At 54.8% G+C, this 18538-nt stretch overlaps 7 protein-coding genes across 7 annotated transcripts; 5 read left to right on the top strand and 2 right to left on the bottom strand.

Annotated features, from left to right (window-relative positions):
• The first annotated feature begins 348 nt into the window (after positions 1-348).
• Positions 349-840, top strand: LOC144827938 (histone H3). The gene has a single exon (XM_078686102.1). The coding sequence runs from the start codon at positions 430-432 to the stop codon at positions 838-840; it is 411 nt and encodes a 136-aa protein (XP_078542228.1). The 5' UTR covers positions 349-429.
• A 951-nt stretch (positions 841-1791) lies between these two features.
• On the bottom strand, positions 1792-2172 carry LOC144827937 (histone H2B 1.2-like). The gene has a single exon (XM_078686101.1). The coding sequence runs from the start codon at positions 2170-2172 to the stop codon at positions 1792-1794; it is 381 nt and encodes a 126-aa protein (XP_078542227.1).
• Positions 2173-7972: 5800 nt separating this feature from the next.
• LOC144828376 (histone H1.4-like) lies at positions 7973-8667 on the top strand. Its single transcript, XM_078686487.1, has one exon. The coding sequence runs from the start codon at positions 7973-7975 to the stop codon at positions 8615-8617; it is 645 nt and encodes a 214-aa protein (XP_078542613.1). The 3' UTR covers positions 8618-8667.
• A 784-nt stretch (positions 8668-9451) lies between these two features.
• LOC144828377 (histone H3) lies at positions 9452-9995 on the top strand. Its single transcript, XM_078686488.1, has one exon. The coding sequence runs from the start codon at positions 9533-9535 to the stop codon at positions 9941-9943; it is 411 nt and encodes a 136-aa protein (XP_078542614.1). The 5' UTR covers positions 9452-9532; the 3' UTR covers positions 9944-9995.
• Positions 9996-10873: 878 nt separating this feature from the next.
• On the bottom strand, positions 10874-11539 carry LOC144828375 (histone H2B 1.2-like). The gene has a single exon (XM_078686486.1). The coding sequence runs from the start codon at positions 11272-11274 to the stop codon at positions 10894-10896; it is 381 nt and encodes a 126-aa protein (XP_078542612.1). The 5' UTR covers positions 11275-11539; the 3' UTR covers positions 10874-10893.
• A 20-nt stretch (positions 11540-11559) lies between these two features.
• LOC144827935 (histone H2A type 2-C-like) lies at positions 11560-11958 on the top strand. Its single transcript, XM_078686100.1, has one exon. It carries the CDS (start codon positions 11560-11562, stop codon positions 11956-11958), a length of 399 nt encoding a protein of 132 aa, XP_078542226.1.
• A 983-nt stretch (positions 11959-12941) lies between these two features.
• Positions 12942-13253, top strand: LOC144827934 (histone H4). Its single transcript, XM_078686099.1, has one exon. It carries the CDS (start codon positions 12942-12944, stop codon positions 13251-13253), a length of 312 nt encoding a protein of 103 aa, XP_078542225.1.
• Positions 13254-18538: the final 5285 nt, after the last annotated feature.

Raw genomic sequence — 18538 nt, 5'->3', positions numbered from 1 at the left:
TTCACTGTACCCGGGCAAACTCGACATAGTGTCTGCATAAAGCAGACGATTGTGAACTTTCCATCGAGCGCAGGTAACGGGGAGTGTTCCAGGGCGGCGTGCTCATGACATCTCGGGCTCCTCTCCCGGTTGACCGGGGTCGGGTGGACCACCAGTGGACGGACGGACACGGAGACAAAGGCTGGCCGGGGCGCGGGCTCCGGCTACATCATCCAACCGGAGGGTTCTCTTTTATCCACAGCTCATTGGACAGCTAGGCTGCAGCCTCCGGTCCAGTAACCAATCGTTGCACACCGCGGGCTATTTTCGAACGTGGGGCGGTCTCCTCAGCCAATCAGAGCAGCCCTCCGTCTGTGAGCGCATAAATAGGGCTCTTTCCCCGTTCGACGCCATTCTTCTCTGCCTTCGCCGAGAGAGACCGCTCCCGCCATGGCCCGCACCAAGCAGACAGCCCGCAAGTCCACCGGCGGCAAAGCGCCCCGCAAGCAGCTGGCCACCAAGGCTGCCCGCAAGAGCGCGCCTGCCACCGGCGGCGTCAAGAAGCCTCACCGCTACCGGCCCGGCACCGTGGCCCTCCGCGAGATCCGCCGCTACCAGAAGTCCACCGAGCTCCTCATCCGCAAGCTGCCCTTCCAGCGCCTGGTGAGGGAGATCGCCCAGGACTTCAAGACCGACCTGCGCTTCCAGAGCTCCGCCGTCATGGCCCTGCAGGAGGCCAGCGAGGCCTACCTGGTCGGGCTCTTCGAGGACACCAACCTTTGCGCCATCCACGCCAAGAGGGTGACCATCATGCCCAAGGACATCCAGCTGGCCCGTCGCATCCGAGGCGAGAGGGCCTAAGGCGACGGACCGACCCGAACAACCACCACAACGGCTCTTTTAAGGGCCACCACCCTGTCACCTACGAGCTTATCTTATCTGTCATGGCACGTGTTTTAACACGTCAGGGAGGGTGGGCTGTGAGTACCACGAGCACTGGGCAACTTATACCGCCGGCTCTTGAGAAACCAGAGCACTCTGTGTTCACAGTGCACCAACACCTCTCCAATGTGTCCTTCATTTTAAAGCGTTGTTTGGGTAGAGGGTTGTGGTCGGGATCCGCGGGTCACAAGCCAGCACTATGGGGCATCTGTGCCCCCGGTACGTCGGGTTCTGAGAGTACCTCGAGTACTGGGCAACTTATACCGGCTCTGGGGGGGGGGAACCAGAGCACTCTGTGTTCACAGTGCACAAACACCTCTTAAACGTGTCCTTCATTTAATAGAGCGCTTCTTTGGGGGTAGAGGATTGTGTAGGGATCCGCTGGTCACAAGCCAGCGCTATGGCGCATCTGTGCTCCCGGTACATCGGGTTCATGTGTCCGATTTCAGGAACGTTTGCCCCGGGGCGGATTATAGCCGTTCCCCAGGGTCTTAGAAGTACTAACACAACGTTAAACCCGCTCACACAAACACTGTTCGCCCCATACATGGAAAAGAATAAGCCCAAGGGCAGATGCACGAATTCCCAGTGGGTTTATGTAACCGCATCGTTACAGTGCTTATGTGACACTTGGTCCCAACGAGGGCTCATTCATAGGGATATGTTAATTTAAAGAGGCAAAACGGGTTGACTGCTCTGTCGGCCCTCGGTTTGCAGCAAGCCCCGTGAGAGCGGGCCTTTCTGCACTCAACATTACCCTTCTAAAACACATATTTCTCAAGTGATAACAGAAGCACATTAGCTCTTAGAGGAGGAAGTGATTGGCCCTTAAAAGAGCCGTTGTGTTCGTTGGTGATGCGCCTCGAAGCCTTACTTGGCACTGGTGTACTTGGTGACGGCCTTGGTGCCCTCCGACACGGCGTGCTTGGCCAGCTCTCCGGGCAGCAGAAGGCGGACTGCAGTCTGGATCTCCCGGGAGGTGATGGTGCGCCGCGAGTTGTAGAGAGCCAGTTTGGAAGACTCGCTAGCGATGCGCTCGAAGATGTCGTTCACGAAGGAGTTCATGATGCCCATGGCCTTGGAGGAAATGCCGGTATCTGGGTGCACCTGCTTCATCACTTTGTAAATGTAGATGGCATAGCTTTCCTTCCTGCTCTTCCTGCGCTTCTTCCCGTCCTTCTTGGGCGGCTTGGAGAGCGCTTTCTTGGAGCCCTTCTTGGGAGCCGGCGCGGACTTGGCTGGTTCAGGCATGGTCGAAGATATTTCACTGCTTGCTGTGAAGCCGAGAGAAATAAAGCCTACGCGCTCTGCACTTGTATTTATGGGCTTGGCGTGCAAAGCAGTCTTCTTCCCGGTTCTCCCTTCTCATTGGCAGGCTCCCCACTTCCTATGTTAAGTCCTCCTCCAATGAGAAGTACTATCAGCGCCTAGCTGTCAACCAATCAGACGCTCCCGAAGTCTTTATATCACCGAGTCCAGCAGAAAGAGAAGTATTGACATGACAGGCAGCTGATCTGGTGACGACGATGAGCAGCAGCTGATTAGGGCTCTCCCCCCCGCCCTCCCGCCCTCGCGCCTCGCTGCCTGCCTGCTCCTCCAAGGTGCTGGGCCTGCGTTCCCTGGCTTGTCCGGGGCCAGGCTGCGCTCCAAGGAGGGGACGCTACAGCTGATGGCAGCACCTGAGTAGGGCCTCTCCCTCCCTCGCTCCACGCTCTCTCTCCCCACTCCTCTAAGGTGCTGGGCCTGCGCTCCCTGGCTTGACCGGGGCCAGGCTGCACACCGAGGAGGGGAAGGAGAAGAGCTAGCATCATTTCACAGCCAGCTCCTCTTGGGTGCTGGGCCTGCGTCTCCCTGGCTTGACCGGGGCCAGGCTGCGCACCAGAGAGGGGGGCAGGCAAGCAGGCTGACTGCCTGAGAATACCAAGGGCTTCCCCCAGACCCTCCCCCAGACCCATCCACCTGGACTGACTGTTCCTGCCGTGGGGGCGTGCTGTCTTCCGGAGAATCGCCGCTGGATTGCCGGGGGTCAACAAAACAGTGAGTACCTGCTAAAACTGCACTTGTGATTTGATTCTGTGCTTTTTAACCTGGTAAATACTATCATATTCTACTGCATTGCTCGCAATTGTGACCTTGTATTAACTGAATTTGTGGTTTTCGCATCGTTTCTTCCCTGCGCCTCTGCTAAACGCTGCGCTATTCCCTGGCATTGTTTAGCATTTGTAATATTATATTGCATTGCCTGCATTTGTGAACTTGCATTTACTGAACCTGTGGTTTTGCATAGTTTGCTACCTGCGCTTTCTGACCTGCTATACGCTGTGCTATCCTCCTGCATTGTCTGCATTTGCATTTGTGATTTTACAACAGCTGATTCTGAGACTGTGGTTTTGCATCAATTGACCTTTTGATACTCTGGATCTTGCGACTCCCTAGCAACACTGTCTGTGAATTTCAGGTTTTTCTTAGCAAAAAACTTAGTGTTACTATACCCGTAGAAGCCCCATAGCTACTACCCTATGTCTACCCAAGGCGACCCACAGCCCCCCCACCAAGCAGCACCAACCATGGATGCAGACGCCGGGACTCAACCCTGCAACACCGGAGACGACACGGAATGGCGCACTCAGGCAAAAAGAAAGGGACGCGACTCAATTCCAAGCTCGCCGGAAAAACATGCAAAGCTTGCCCGCCCACCTCTCATCAGTCCTACAATTCCAACCTCAAACCGCTATCAGGCTCTCCAGCTTACCCAGGACTGCGACGCCAACCCTCAGGACCACGGGGCAGCTGAACCAGGGACCTCTCCAGGTCCCACAAAAAGACTACGGATCCCCCCCATCATCCTGAAGAACTTACCCACACACAAGGACCTCGTGGAGATGCTGGATGAACACTGCGGCTCCCCCTACACGATCAAGCCCAGGCAAGACCACGCCAAGCTTATGCTCACCACCCCAGAAGACTACAGGAGCGTGACCAGCACACTCACCGAACAGAAAATGGAGTATTACACCTTCCCAATGACCACTGCAAAAGCCCAGCGCTTTGTAATACGGGGACTCCCAGCAAATGCATCACTTGACCACATCACTGGGGACTTAGCTGAACGCGGGCTTCCAGTCAAAAATATCGCGCAGATTGCCTCTCCAGCAGACAAGAGCAAGAAATTTCCCCTCTTTGTCGTAACCCTGTCAGCAAGCCACGACGGGAAACCAGCGGACCTTTCAGCAGTCACACGGCTCTGCGGCTGCATCGTAACCACAGAAGCACCTAGAGGGAAACGAGGACCAGTCATGTGCTACAACTGCCAGCGCCTGGGGCACACCTCTGCTTTCTGCCAACAGAAGCCAAAGTGTGTACGCTGCGGAGGTGAACACACCTCCACCCAATGCACAAGGAACCGGGAAACCGAACCAGCAAAGTGTGCCAACTGCGCAGGACCCCACCCAGCGAGCTATCGCGGCTGTCCCTATCTACAGAATGCAAAGAAGGTTGAACACCGCAAGCCACCCTCACAACCACAAAGGTCTTCCCAACAATCATCAGCAACAGACCAGCACCAAAGGAAGACCTACAACCGCAGACCTGCACTGGACCACAGGATCCCAACCCCCAATACAACCGACAACAGTAGAGAAGCACACGTGGATGGAAGGACATACGCGGACGTCATGGTACCGAAACAAGTCAGCCCGCCTCCCACAACAGCACCGGGACCATCCGGTGGAACAGGCTCAACCAGCCCACCTCCAACAACCGCACCGGGACCATCCTGTGAAATAGGCTCAGCCATCAACTGGCAGGAACTCATTGCGAAGATTGCAAAAACGGTTGCAGATATGAACATCCACCCGGTGGTGACAATGGTGGCGAATATTATCGCCGGACTTTTCCAGGGCGAAGAAAACACCAGCAATGGCAGCAAAATCTAAAAGAAACTCCCTCTTCGTGATGTGGAATGCTAATGGCATTCAGAAGAAAACTGCAGAACTCCTGCACCTGATGGAAACCATGGACATGGATATAGCGCTTATCTCCGAGACCCACCTTCAAGGAAGCCAGAAGCTCAACATAGCAAACCACAGGGTATACCGCACAGATCGCACCACTGGAGCCAAGGGTGGGGGAACAGCGGTGATCGTCAGCACAAAAGTGAAGCACCACGAGATCTCTCTACCACCAGTTGGGAGCATTGAAGCAACTGGCATACAGATTCAGACATCTGCAGGCCCGCTGCGGCTGATCGCCGCCTACTCACCCCCAGGCAAGCTAAGCCCAAAGGACCTGGATGCTTTACTGGACCCCAGCATCCCGACACTAATTGGAGGCGACCTTAATGCCAAGCACAAATGCTGGAACTCTCGGACGGGAAACAGCAAAGGACACGCCCTACTTGCCCACTCAAAGAAGGAGGACTTTGTAGTGGCCGGCCCGACTCAACCAACGCACTATCCAGGCTCTGCACTGCATAAACCAGATGTTCTGGACATTGTGGTCATGAAGAATCTCTCCCAGTCTATGGAGCTTGAAACCCTAACAGCGCTGACATCCGACCACAACCCAGTATTGATCACAGTTGGAGACGTACTTGAAGACCAGCAGCAGGGCATCAGACACAACTTCAAGAAGGCGGACTGGTGCCTATACAAGAGATGCCTGGAGGAGACACTGGTCCCAGGTCCCCTGCGAAGCACTGAAGACATTGACCAGGCAATTCACCACTTCACAGCTTCAATCCACACAGCTATTGAGCGCAGCATTCCAGAGCAGAAACTACAACGATGCTCTATCTACGATCTCCCGAAGGGCATCAAGCAGTCAATAGCTGCCAAGAACAGAGCCCGCAGAGAGTGGCAAAGGAACCGCACCCCCGACCTGCTGAAGAAGTATAATGAACTGACAAGACAGCTGAAGATGCAAATAAGCCAGCATAGAGGCGAAAAATGGGAAGCAGCTACAGCCAACCTTAAGGACTCAGACAACTCTCTCTGGAGAATGACCCGCCGCCTGACTGGGAAGAAGGAACCAAACCCACCGATACAAGGGACGACTCACCTGGCATGCAGCAGCAGGGATAAGGCTGAGGTCTTCGCTGACACGCTGGAGGCATCATTCAGGCCCAACCAGGCAAGCAAACTGGCACCAGAAGTAGAGCAAGAGGTCGCCAAGCATCACCGGGAGCACCCACCAGAAACAGAAACTGCACACATTGAGGAATGCTCAATGGGCGAATTACTGGACCTGGCAAAAACACTAAAAAACGGCAAGGCACCAGGGAAGGACAGAATAGTCAACCAAGCCATCAAGATGCTACCAGATACTGCAGTGGATCACCTTGCTGAGATATTTAACGCATGCATGAAGCACCAGTATTTCCCAAACACCTGGAAAGAAGCAAGAGTCGTCGTATTCCCCAAGGCTGGGAAACCACTGCGAGATCCTGCAAATTACCGGCCCATAAGTCTACTATCTGGCCTATCAAAACTCTTTGAAAAAGTTATCCACGCCCGTCTTGTGGACTTTGCGACAAGCAACAACCTCCTTGCCAAAGAACAGTTTGGGTTCCGGAAAGATCACTCAACCAATCACCAACTCCTCAGAGTTGTGGACATCATCAGCCATGGTTTCAACATCAACAAGTCTACCGGAGTAGTCTTTCTGGATGTAGCCAAAGCGTTTGACCGAGTATGGCACGAGGGACTGCTTTATAAACTTATCAAGCTCCAGTTTCCCAGCTACCTGGTCATGCTACTGTCCAGCTACCTGACAAATCGGACCTTTCACGTGGCAGTGCGAGAAGAATGCTCATCGCCACGCCCAATTCTTGCTGGAGTGCCTCAGGGATCAATCCTAGGACCATTCCTCTTCAACATATTCACAAACGACATCCCCACGGACCTAAAGAAGACTGATCTTGCCCTTTACGCAGATGATGTCGCGGTCATCTCTCAATCCTTCAGCGACAAGGAAGTGGCTAAGAACCTGGAGACATCGCTCTGCAGACTCTCCGAATGGTACAGCGACTGGCAGATCACCTTGAACACGGGCAAAACCACTGCAACATTATTTACCAGGAAGCAGAACAGGAAACACCCACAGATCCTCCTCAACGGAGACGAGGTCAAATGGGAAAACAGCAGCTCCTACCTGGGGGTGACTCTGGACTCTAAACTCAGCTGGAGAAACCACATAGAGAAGACCTGCCAGAAAGCAGCATCCAAACTGGCTGCATTATACCCACTCCTGAAGACCAAGTCGATGCCCATGCAGAGCAAGGTGCGAGTAGTCACTGCAATAATTCGACCAACTATGACATACGCTTCACCAGTTTGGAGTGGCTGCCGCCCACAGCTTCGGATGGACCTACAGAAAGTACAGAACAAGGCCTTACGGATTGCAGCAGGTGCACCTATGTTCACACGAACAGCAGACCTCCACAGAAACTTAGGGATTGAGATGCTGGACGACCATCTCCTCAAACTCAACAGGAAATTCTACACAGGATTAGATCAAAAAGAAAACCCACTGATCAGGAAACTCGCAGACATCTCTACGAACCCATTTGACCGCTACCCGCGTCCCATTGAAGCGCTAACCTTGCGAAACTGAAACAGAAACGCAGCATCCAAAAACTCAGCACTGCTTGAAGGCAAACGCCGGCAGGTACACAAAACCCACCGCTGCCAGATGGCATGACAGCCTCGGCAAGCAACCAAAACTCAACACTATCAGAAGGAACTTGATGGACAAAGACAAGACCCCCTGAGGAAACATGCTGACAATTCTGCATACTCAATCGACCGCTACCCGCGGCCCATCACTGAGATGACCATGTGATGCAACCTCAACTGTGACAAAGCGTCACACATCAATAAGACAATCTAAACAGCGACTAAAAAATTCAAAATGATTGTGGAGTAATGAGGCTACTGCCTCGGTATCCAAAAACTCACCACTGTCAGAAGGAATCTGACAGACGAAAACAAGACAGCAGACGGGCGGTACATTTCTGCTCTCTGACAGTGCCTGCGCCTAGACTTGCATTACAATGGCCGAAACCGCTCCAGTCGCCGCGGCTCCTCCCGCTGAGGTCGCCCCCAAGAAGAAGCAGCAGAAGAAAGCTGCGGGGGCCTCCAAGGCCAAGAAGCCTTCCGGTCCCAGCGTGTCCGACATGATTATGAAGGTGGTGACTGCCTCGGCCGAGAGGAAGGGAGTCTCCCTGTCGGCCCTGAAGAAGGGGCTGTTCGCCGCCGGCTACGATGCGGACAAGAACAAGGGCCGTGTAAAGGTCTCCCTGAAGAGCCTGGTCAGCAAAGGCGCCCTAGCCCAGCTGAAGGGCACCGGGGCCTCCGGCTCCTTCAAGGTGAACAAGAAGCAGCTGGTGGGCAAGAAGGCGGCAAAGAAGACAGCCACCAAGAAGCCAGCGGCCAAGAAAGCTGCCCCTGCCGCCAAGAAGCCCAAAAAGGCTCCCGCGGGGGTCAAGAAGAGCCCGAAGAAGGTCAAGAAGCCAGCGGCAGCCAAGAGCCCCAAGAAGCCCAAGGCTGCCCCCGCCAAGAAGGCTGCCAAGAGCCCAGCGAAAGCCAAGGCGGCGAAGCCCAAAGTAGCCAAGAAAAGCCCTGCCAAGGTAGTCAAACCCAAGGCAGCCAAGCCCAAAGCAGCCAAGCCCAAAAAGGCAGCACCCAAGAAGAAGTAAGGGCTTGCACCGAGACACTGCAAACACAAAGGCTCTTTTAAGGGCCACCACCCTGTCTAGAAGAGAGCGTGTTCATCCCCACCTTTGCACCCACCCAATGCCCCACTTTTCCAAAAATAAACCGCACAATAAATCCCAGCGCACCGTTTCACAGGCGAGTGCTGCGTGTGATCTTGGCCATATAAAACGGCTCTTTCGGTGCTGAGTGGATTGAAATCGTTATCACATAGAAAACAAGGGGGTCCGGGAGTTATAAGACCTCCGTTCATAGTACATGTGCAATAACGTGTTTGTGTCTCGGTGCTTTCACTGTACCCGGGCAGACTCGACATAGTGTCTGCATAAAGCAGACGATTGTGAACTTTAAATGGAGCGCAGGGCACTGCGTGCTCCAGGGTGACATGGGGCGGGTAAAAGGGGGTCTGGGAGTTATGAGACCTCAGTTTATTATAAACGTGTGCTAACGTGTGTGTGTGTGTTGGTGCTTTCACTGTACCCGGGCAAACTCGACATAGTGTCTGCATAAAGCAGACGATTGTGAACTTTCCATCGAGCGCAGGTAACGGGGAGTGTTCCAGGGCGGCGTGCTCATGACATCTCGGGCTCCTCTCCCGGTTGACCGGGGTCGGGTGGACCACCAGTGGACGGACGGACACGGAGACAAAGGCTGGCCGGGGCGCGGGCTCCGGCTACATCATCCAACCGGAGGGTTCTCTTTTATCCACAGCTCATTGGACAGCTAGGCTGCAGCCTCCGGTCCAGTAACCAATCGTTGCACACCGCGGGCTATTTTCGAACGTGGGGCGGTCTCCTCAGCCAATCAGAGCAGCCCTCCGTCTGTGAGCGCATAAATAGGGCTCTTTCCCCGTTCGACGCCATTCTTCTCTGCCTTCGCCGAGAGAGACCGCTCCCGCCATGGCCCGCACCAAGCAGACAGCCCGCAAGTCCACCGGCGGCAAAGCGCCCCGCAAGCAGCTGGCCACCAAGGCTGCCCGCAAGAGCGCGCCTGCCACCGGCGGCGTCAAGAAGCCTCACCGCTACCGGCCCGGCACCGTGGCCCTCCGCGAGATCCGCCGCTACCAGAAGTCCACCGAGCTCCTCATCCGCAAGCTGCCCTTCCAGCGCCTGGTGAGGGAGATCGCCCAGGACTTCAAGACCGACCTGCGCTTCCAGAGCTCCGCCGTCATGGCCCTGCAGGAGGCCAGCGAGGCCTACCTGGTCGGGCTCTTCGAGGACACCAACCTGTGCGCCATCCACGCCAAGAGGGTGACCATCATGCCCAAGGACATCCAGCTGGCACGTCGCATCCGAGGCGAGAGGGCCTAAGGCGACGGACCGACCCGAACAACCACCACAACGGCTCTTTTAAGGGCCACCACCCTGTCACCTACGAGCTTATCTTATCTGTCATGGCACGTGTTTTAACACGTCAGGGAGGGTGGGCTGTGAGTACCACGAGCACTGGGCAACTTATACCGCCGGCTCTGGAGAAACCAGAGCACTCTGTGTTCACAGTGCACCAACACCTCTCCAATGTGTCCTTCATTTTAAAGCGTTGTTTGGGTAGAGGGTTGTGGTCGGGATCCGCGGGTCACAAGCCAGCACTATGGGGCATCTGTGCCCCCGGTACGTCGGGTTCTGAGAGTACCTCGAGTACTGGGCAACTTATACCGGCTCTGGGGGGGGGAACCAGAGCACTCTGTGTTCACAGTGCACAAACACCTCTTAAACGTGTCCTTCATTTAATAGAGCGCTTCTTTGGGGGTAGAGGATTGTGTAGGGATCCGCTGGTCACAAGCCAGCGCTATGGCGCATCTGTGCTCCCGGTACATCGGGTTCATGTGTCCGATTTCAGGAACGTTTGCCCCGGGGCGGATTATAGCCGTTCCCCAGGGTCTTAGAAGTACTAACACAACGTTAAACCCGCTCACACAAACACTGTTCGCCCCATACATGGAAAAGAATAAGCCCAAGGGCAGATGCACGAATTCCCAGTGGGTTTATGTAACCACATCGTTACAGTGCTTATGTGACACTTGGTCCCAACGAGGGCTCATTCATAGGGATATGTTAATTTAAAGAGGCAAAACGGGTTGACTGCTCTGTCGGCCCTCGGTTTGCAGCAAGCCCCGTGAGAGCGGGCCTTTCTGCACTCAACATTACCCTTCTAAAACACATATTTCTCAAGTGATAACAGAAGCACATTAGCTCTTAGAGGAGGAAGTGATTGGCCCTTAAAAGAGCCGTTGTGTTCGTTGGTGATGCGCCTCGAAGCCTTACTTGGCGCTGGTGTACTTGGTGACGGCCTTGGTGCCCTCCGACACGGCGTGCTTGGCCAGCTCTCCGGGCAGCAGAAGGCGGACTGCAGTCTGGATCTCCCGGGAGGTGATGGTGCGCCGCGAGTTGTAGAGAGCCAGTTTGGAAGACTCGCTAGCGATGCGCTCGAAGATGTCGTTCACGAAGGAGTTCATGATGCCCATGGCCTTGGAGGAAATGCCGGTATCTGGGTGCACCTGCTTCATCACTTTGTAAATGTAGATGGCATAGCTTTCCTTCCTGCTCTTCCTGCGCTTCTTCCCGTCCTTCTTGGGCGGCTTGGAGAGCGCTCTCTTGGAGCCCTTCTTGGGAGCCGGCGCGGACTTGGCTGGTTCAGGCATGGTCGAAGATATTTCACTGCTTGCTGTGAAGCCGAGAGAAATAAAGCCTACGCGCTCTGCACTTGTATTTATGGGCTTGGCGTGCAAAGCAGTCTTCTTCCCGGTTCTCCCTTCTCATTGGCAGGCTCCCCACTTCCTATGTTAAGTCCTCCTCCAATGAGAAGTACTATCAGCGCCTAGCTGTCAACCAATCAGACGCTCCCGAAGTCTTTATATCACCGAGTCCAGCAGAAAGAGAAGTATTATTCTCTCTGTTGTGTGACTGAGACCCCGAGACCGATCGCCATGTCTGGACGAGGAAAGCAAGGAGGAAAGGCCCGCGCCAAGGCCAAGACACGCTCTTCCAGAGCCGGGCTCCAGTTCCCCGTGGGCCGTGTGCACAGGCTGCTCCGGAAGGGAAGCTACGCCGAGAGGGTGGGCGCCGGTGCCCCCGTCTATCTGGCTGCAGTGCTGGAGTACCTGACCGCTGAGATCCTGGAGCTGGCTGGCAACGCGGCCCGGGACAACAAGAAGACCCGCATCATCCCCAGACACCTCCAGCTGGCCATCCGCAACGACGAGGAGCTGAACAAGCTGCTGGGCCGAGTCACCATCGCCCAGGGAGGAGTCTTGCCCAACATCCAGGCCGTGCTGCTGCCCAAGAAAACCGAGAGCCACAAGGCGCAGGGCAAAGCAAGCAAGTAAAGGCCCGCAGACCCCCGTGGAAACACACCCTAAACACAAAGGCTCTTTTCAGGGCCAACCACAGACTCCATCAAAGAGCTTATCCGTGCCATGGTGTTACTCTAGCGGCTTCATAGATGCGGCAGCGCCCGCAACCGTAGCTTTGTAGCGGAGGGCATGCCCAAGCTCTGGCCGTACACTTTAATGTAGTCCCGTCCCAAAGCCTAGCATGAGGCCGACCATATTATGTTTTTTTTTTTTTTTTGTATATACATATATAATTTTAATTTTCAGGGACACATTTTGCAGACTCTTCCCCAGCTGAGCGGGCACCGAGCGAGAGGGTTAGCCGGGCCGCGGTGACAAGTGGGGGCCTGGAAGGTGGAGTGTGTGTGTGTGTGTGTGTTTGACTGATCAGTGCACCGGCGGCAGCTGCTGAGCCCGATCGGGAGCCGCTGACAAAGAGGCGGGCTGGGAGCGCGCTCCTTTTTCAAACAATATTCTACATATATATTTTTTCATTCTTGGGGGACACATTTTGCAGGCTTGCCCCAGCCGGGCGCGAGATGTGGGCAGTGTTACGTGGTTGCAGGCGGCCAAACGCAGCGGGGTGGTGCCGGCGAGGCCGCTAACGTGTGCTGGCTCCATTAAAACATGTCCGAGCCTTCTGCTGATATTGGAGAGGGGGCACCGAACGCATGGGATAGGTGGGCCGCGGTCACAAGTGGGGGCCGGGAAGGAAGGTGCTTGCGTGTGTTTGACTGATCTGTGCACCGGCGGCAGCTGCTGAGCCAGCCCATGACAAAGGCGGGCTGGGAGCCCGCTCTTTTTCAAACGGCAACGGCCGCTCCAGCCCCCGCTCCCTGCAGAGGGCGGGCCGGGGCCCGGGCTCTCCCGCCTCACTGGGCGTCACTTGGTGCTCCCGCGCAGGTCCGCTCCGCCTCCATATAAGCAGCCGTGCGGGCCTAAGCCGTCATTTCTGCTCACAGCATCAAGAGGAGAACATGTCTGGACGCGGCAAAGGAGGGAAGGGGCTCGGCAAAGGCGGCGCCAAGAGGCACCGCAAGGTGCTCCGGGACAACATCCAGGGCATCACCAAGCCGGCCATTCGCCGCCTGGCGCGCCGTGGCGGAGTCAAGCGCATCTCCGGCCTCATCTACGAGGAGACCCGCGGGGTGCTCAAGGTTTTCCTGGAGAACGTGATCCGGGACGCCGTCACCTACACCGAGCACGCCAAGAGGAAGACCGTCACCGCCATGGATGTGGTCTATGCCCTGAAGCGCCAGGGCCGCACCCTCTACGGATTCGGGGGTTAAACGCTCGACATGCCCACGGAAAAAAAAAGGCAAAACACCAACCCAAAGGCTCTTTTAAGAGCCGACCACGATGTCATGGGAGAGCTGTGTCTATGCACTATTGTTCCGGCAGAGCCGGGTTCGGCTACTCGCTAGCCCAATACCAGGGGATTTGCTCCGGTGCCACCCTACCATGTCGGGCGCTGTCCCGTGGCCCAGAAGGCCGCCATCCTGGAGCCCTGGACTGGGGACCTAGGGGGGCTTTTGCCCGGCCCACGAGCCCGCCATGCTGGGACCTTTCCCTGCGGGACTAAGGGGGTGTTTAGACCAGCCCAGGTGCCCGCCATTATGGACTCCTTGTCTGGGGACCTACGGTGGGTTCAGCCCGGTCCAGGGGCCTGCCATCATGGAGCCCTGGACTGGGGACCTATGGTGGGCATAGCCCGTCCCATGGTCCCGTTAGCCTGGAGCCCTTCACTGGGCAGATGAGGGAGGTTTAGCCCGGCCCAGGGGCCCGCCATTATTGAGCCCTGGACTGGGGACCTAAGGTGGGTTCAGCCCGGTCCAGGGGCCTGCCATCATGGAGCCCTGAACTGGGGACCTATGGTGGGCATAGCCCGTCCCATGGTCCCGTTAGCCTGGAGCCCTTCACTGGGCAGATGAGGGAGGTTTAGCCCGGCCCAGGGGCCCGCCATTATTGAGCCCTGGACTGGGGACCTAAGGTGGGTTCAGCCCGGTCCAGGGGCCTGCCATCATGGAGCCCTGGACTGGGGACCTATGGTGGGCTTAGCCCGTCCCAGGGTCCCGTTATCCTGGAGCCCTTCACTGGGGAGATAAGGCAGGTTTAGCCCGGCCCAGGGGCCCGCCATCATGGAGCCCTTGACAGGGGACCTACGGTGGGTTTAGCTCGGACCAGTGGCCCGCCATCATGGAGCCCTTGCCTGGGGACCTACGGTGGGTTTAGCCCGGACCAGGGACCCGCCATCATGGAGCCCTTGCCTGGGGACCTAAGGCGTGTTTAGCCCGTCCCAGGGTCCCGTTAGCCTGGAGCCCTTCACTGGGGAGATAAGGCAGGTTTAGCCCGGCCCAGGGGCCCGCCATAATGGAGCCTGGACTGGGGACATAAGGTGGGTTCAGCCCGGTCCAGGGGCCTGCCATCATGGAGCCCTGGACTGGGGACCTACGGTGGGTTTAGCCCGGACCAGGGACCCGCCATCATGGAGCCCTTGCCTGGGGACCTAAGGCGTGTTTAGCCCGTCCCAGGGTCCCGTTAGCCTGGAGCCCTTCACTGGGGAGATAAGGCAGGTTTAGCCCGGCCCAGGGGCCCGCCATAATGGAGCCTGGACTGGGGACATAAGGTGGGTTCAGCCCGGTCCAGGGGCCTGCCATCATGTAGCCCTGGACTGGGGACCTACGGTGGGTTTCGCCCGGCCCAGGGGCCCGCCATCATGGAGCCCTTGTCTGGGGACCGAAGGTGGGTTCAGCCCGGTCCAGGGGCCTGCCATCATGGAGCCCTGGACTGGGGACCTAAGGTAGGTTCAGCCCGGTCCAGGGGCCTGCCATCACGGAGCCCTGGCCTGGGGACCTAATTGGTGTTTAGCCCGTCCCAGGGTCACGTTATCCTGGAGCCCTTCACAGGGGAGATAAGGCAGGTTCAGCCCGGTCCAGGGGCCTGCCATCATGGAGCCCTGGACTAGGGACCTACGGTAGGTTCAGCCCGGTCCAGGGGCCTGCCATCACGGAGCCCTGGCCTGGGGACCTAATTGGTGTTTAGCCCGTCCCAGGGTCACGTTATCCTGGAGCCCTTCACAGGGGAGATAAGGCAGGTTCAGCCCGGTCCAGGGGCCTGCCATCATGGAGCCCTGGACTAGGGACCTACGGTGGGTTTAGCCCGGCCCAGGGGCCCGCCATCATGGAGCCCTTGCCTGGGGACCTAAAGTGGGTTTAGCCCGGCTCAGGGCCCCACGAGTCACGCAGTTCACCGACTATTAAGCCCCCCACGTAGTGGGGGCTTACAGCGCCTGGCTGGGAGACAAAGTTGGAGTTAGCGCGGCCATTTCGCCGCCCGGCCATCTGGTCGCCGCAGATCACTGGGCCATCTGGTCGGCGACCAGATAGCCCAGTCAGCTACGGCGACCAGATGGCCGGGCGGCGGAACGGCCGTGCTACCTCCAACTTTGTCTTCCACCCAGGAGCTGTAAGCCCTGCGGGCTTAATAGTCGATAAAATAGGGTTCCCATGCAGGCCCATAGGAAGAGGGTGTGGGGTCCTAAATGATGTGGTGAACCGCCATGTCCGTTTACGGGTCCCTGTGGGCCTTTAAACAGCGGTTTCAGTATTTTTCTTTTTTGTGTGTGGACATTTTGGTTCAAGGGGACGTGGGCACCACTTCTACCCAGGGCTGGTGAGCTCCGATTCGGGTACAATTTCCGAATTTCCCCCTTAGCTGGAGGTCGGCAAAAAAAAAAAAAAAAGATATACACATTTTCTTCTTTTTTTTCCTAACTTTATGTTCAAGGGGACAGTCACTTTTTCTACCCAGGGCTGGTGAGCTCCGATTCGGGTACAATTTCCACATTTCCCCCTTAGCTGGAGGTCGTAAAAAAAAAATATATATATATATATATATATATATATATATATATATATATATATATATATATATATATATATATATATATATTCTCATTTTTTAATCTTTTACTAACTCTTAAGGTTCAAGGGGACAAAGTCACTTTTCCTACCCAGGGCTGGTGAGCTCCGATTCGGGTAACATTTCCGGTTTTCGCCCTTAGCTGGAGTCGGCAAAAAAAAAAAAAAAAGCATATATAATTTTTTTATTTTTTTTTACTATCTCCTTAGGTTCAAGGGGACAAAGTCACTTGTTCTACCCAAGGCTGGGGAGCTCCGATTCGGGTACATTTTCGGGTTTTCCCCCTTAGCCGGAGGTCGGCCAAAAAAAAAAAAATCTAAACTTTTTTTTTTTTTTACTAACTATTTAGGTTCAAGGGGACAACGTCACTGTTACTACCCGAGGCTGTGGAGCTCCGATCCGTGTAAAACTTCAGGTTTTCCCCCTAAGCTGAAGGTGGTCCAAAATAAATAATAAAAAAAAATATATATACACATAATTTTTTTTTTCCTCAAATAACTCTAGGTTCAAGGGGACAAAGTCACTTTTTCTACCCGGCCTATGGAGCTCCGATCCGGGTGCAATTTACCCATTTAAAACTGTTATTACAAAATATATATATATATATTTTGCTCAATGTTTAGGCTCTAGGGGACTAAGTCACTTTTTCTACACAGGACTATGGAGCTCCGATTAGGGTAATGTTTCAGGATTTTTCCTTTGGCTGGAGGCGGAGAAAAAAAAAAAACGTCATTCAAAAGGTATATAAAGCCCTTTGCATTATCAGATCCTAGCCTTCAGTGTCCCAAGCCCATTTCTAGCCTGCAGGCACAAAGTGTCTATTTCTGCACAGGGCTATGGAGCTCCGCGCAGGGTGAGATACCCCCCTGTTACAGTATCAGCACAAGGCTGTGGGCCCGTTCCTAGCCTCCAAACACCTCTTTTAGGGATACTTGTTACATTTGGCGGAGTTAATCTTCAAAGGGGATACAGTTGCTCCTACTAGCCTGGGCCATGGAGCTCCGTTCAGGGTAAGATGTCAGGTTCCAACCCTGGCTGGAGGTGGGCAAACAAAATAATTATTTATTCCAACACTGTATCTAACCCCTTTACAGCATCAGACCCAGGCCTGCAAGACCCTAGGCACATTTCCAGCCTCCAGGCACCTATTTTCGTGATACTTGTGACATTATGAAGCCTGCAGCTTCGAGGGGACAAAGTCACTCCTCCTACCCAGGGTTAAGGAACTCCGCGCAGGGTAAGAATTCAGGTTATCCCCCTGGCTGGAGGTGTTTAAGCAAAACACTTCACATGCCCAATAAATTGTATTTCACCCTTTCCCAGTAGCAGGAAAGGCCTGCAAGGCCTTGTGCCTACTTCCAGCCTCCAGGCACCAATGATACTGATACCTGTGACATTTGGTGGTGTTAAGCTTCAAGGGGAAGAAGTCACATCCTCTACCCAGGGTTATGGAGTTCAGCGCAGGGTAAGATTTCAGGTTATCGCCCTGGCTTGAGGTGTTAAAGCAAAACACTTCACATGCCCATTAAAATCTATTTCACCCCTTCACAGTATCAGGAAAGGCCTACAATGCCTTGGGCCTACTTCCAGCCTCCAGGCACCAAAGTTACTGATACCTGTGACATTTGGTGGTGTTAAGCTTCAAGGGGGTGAAGTCACACTTTCTACCCACGGTTATGGAGCTCAGTGCAGGGTAATATTTCAGGCCATCCCCCTGGCTGGAGGTGTTGAAGCAAAAAACTTCACATGCCCAATAAAGTCTATTACACCCCTCCACAGTATCAGGAAAGGCCTGCAAGGCCTTGGGCCTACTTCCAGCCTTTAGGCACCTGTTCTTGTGATACTTGTGACATTTGGAGGTGTTCAGCTTCGAGGGGATAAAGCCACACCTTCTACCCAGGGTTATGGAGCTCAGCGCAGGGTAAGATTTCAGCTTTTCACGCCTAGCTGGATTTGTTGAAGCAAAATACCTCACATGCCCAATAAAGTCTATTTCACCCCTTCACAGTACCAGGAAAGGCCTGCAAGGCCTTGGGCCTACTTCCAGCCTGCAGGCACCAATTTTACTGATACCTGTGACATTTGGTGGTGTTAAGCTTCAAGGGGAAGAAGTCGCACCTTCTACCCAGGGTTATGGAGCTCAGCGCAGGGTAAGATTTCAGCTTTTCACGCCTAGCTGGATTTGTTGAAGCAAAATACCTCACATGCCCAATAAAGTCTATTTCACCCCTTCACAGTACCAGGAAAGGCCTGCAAGGCCTTGGGCCTACTTCCAGCCTGCAGGCACCAATTTAACTGATACCTGTGACATTTGGTGGTGTTAAGCTTCAAGGGGAAGTGGTCGCACCTTCTACCCAGGGTTATGGAGCTCAGCGCAGGGTAAGATTTCAGCTTTTCACCCCTAGCTGGATGTGTTGAAGCAAAACACCTCACATGCCCAATAAAGTCTATTTCACCCCTTCACAGTATCAGGAAAGTCCTGCAAGGCCTTGGGCCTACTTCCAGCCTGCAGGCACCAATTTTACTGATACCTGTGACATTTGGTGGTGTTAAGCTTCAAGGGGATGAAGTCACACCTTCTACCCAGGGTTATGGAGCTCAGCGCAGGGTAAGATTTTAGGTTATCCCCCTGGCTTGAGGTGTTAAAGCAAAA

Source organism: Lissotriton helveticus, chromosome 4_1, assembly GCF_964261635.1.
Source record: "Lissotriton helveticus chromosome 4_1, aLisHel1.1, whole genome shotgun sequence".
NCBI classification, from domain to species: Eukaryota; Metazoa; Chordata; class Amphibia; order Caudata; family Salamandridae; genus Lissotriton; species Lissotriton helveticus.
This window is presented reverse-complemented; position numbering and strand designations above follow the sequence as displayed.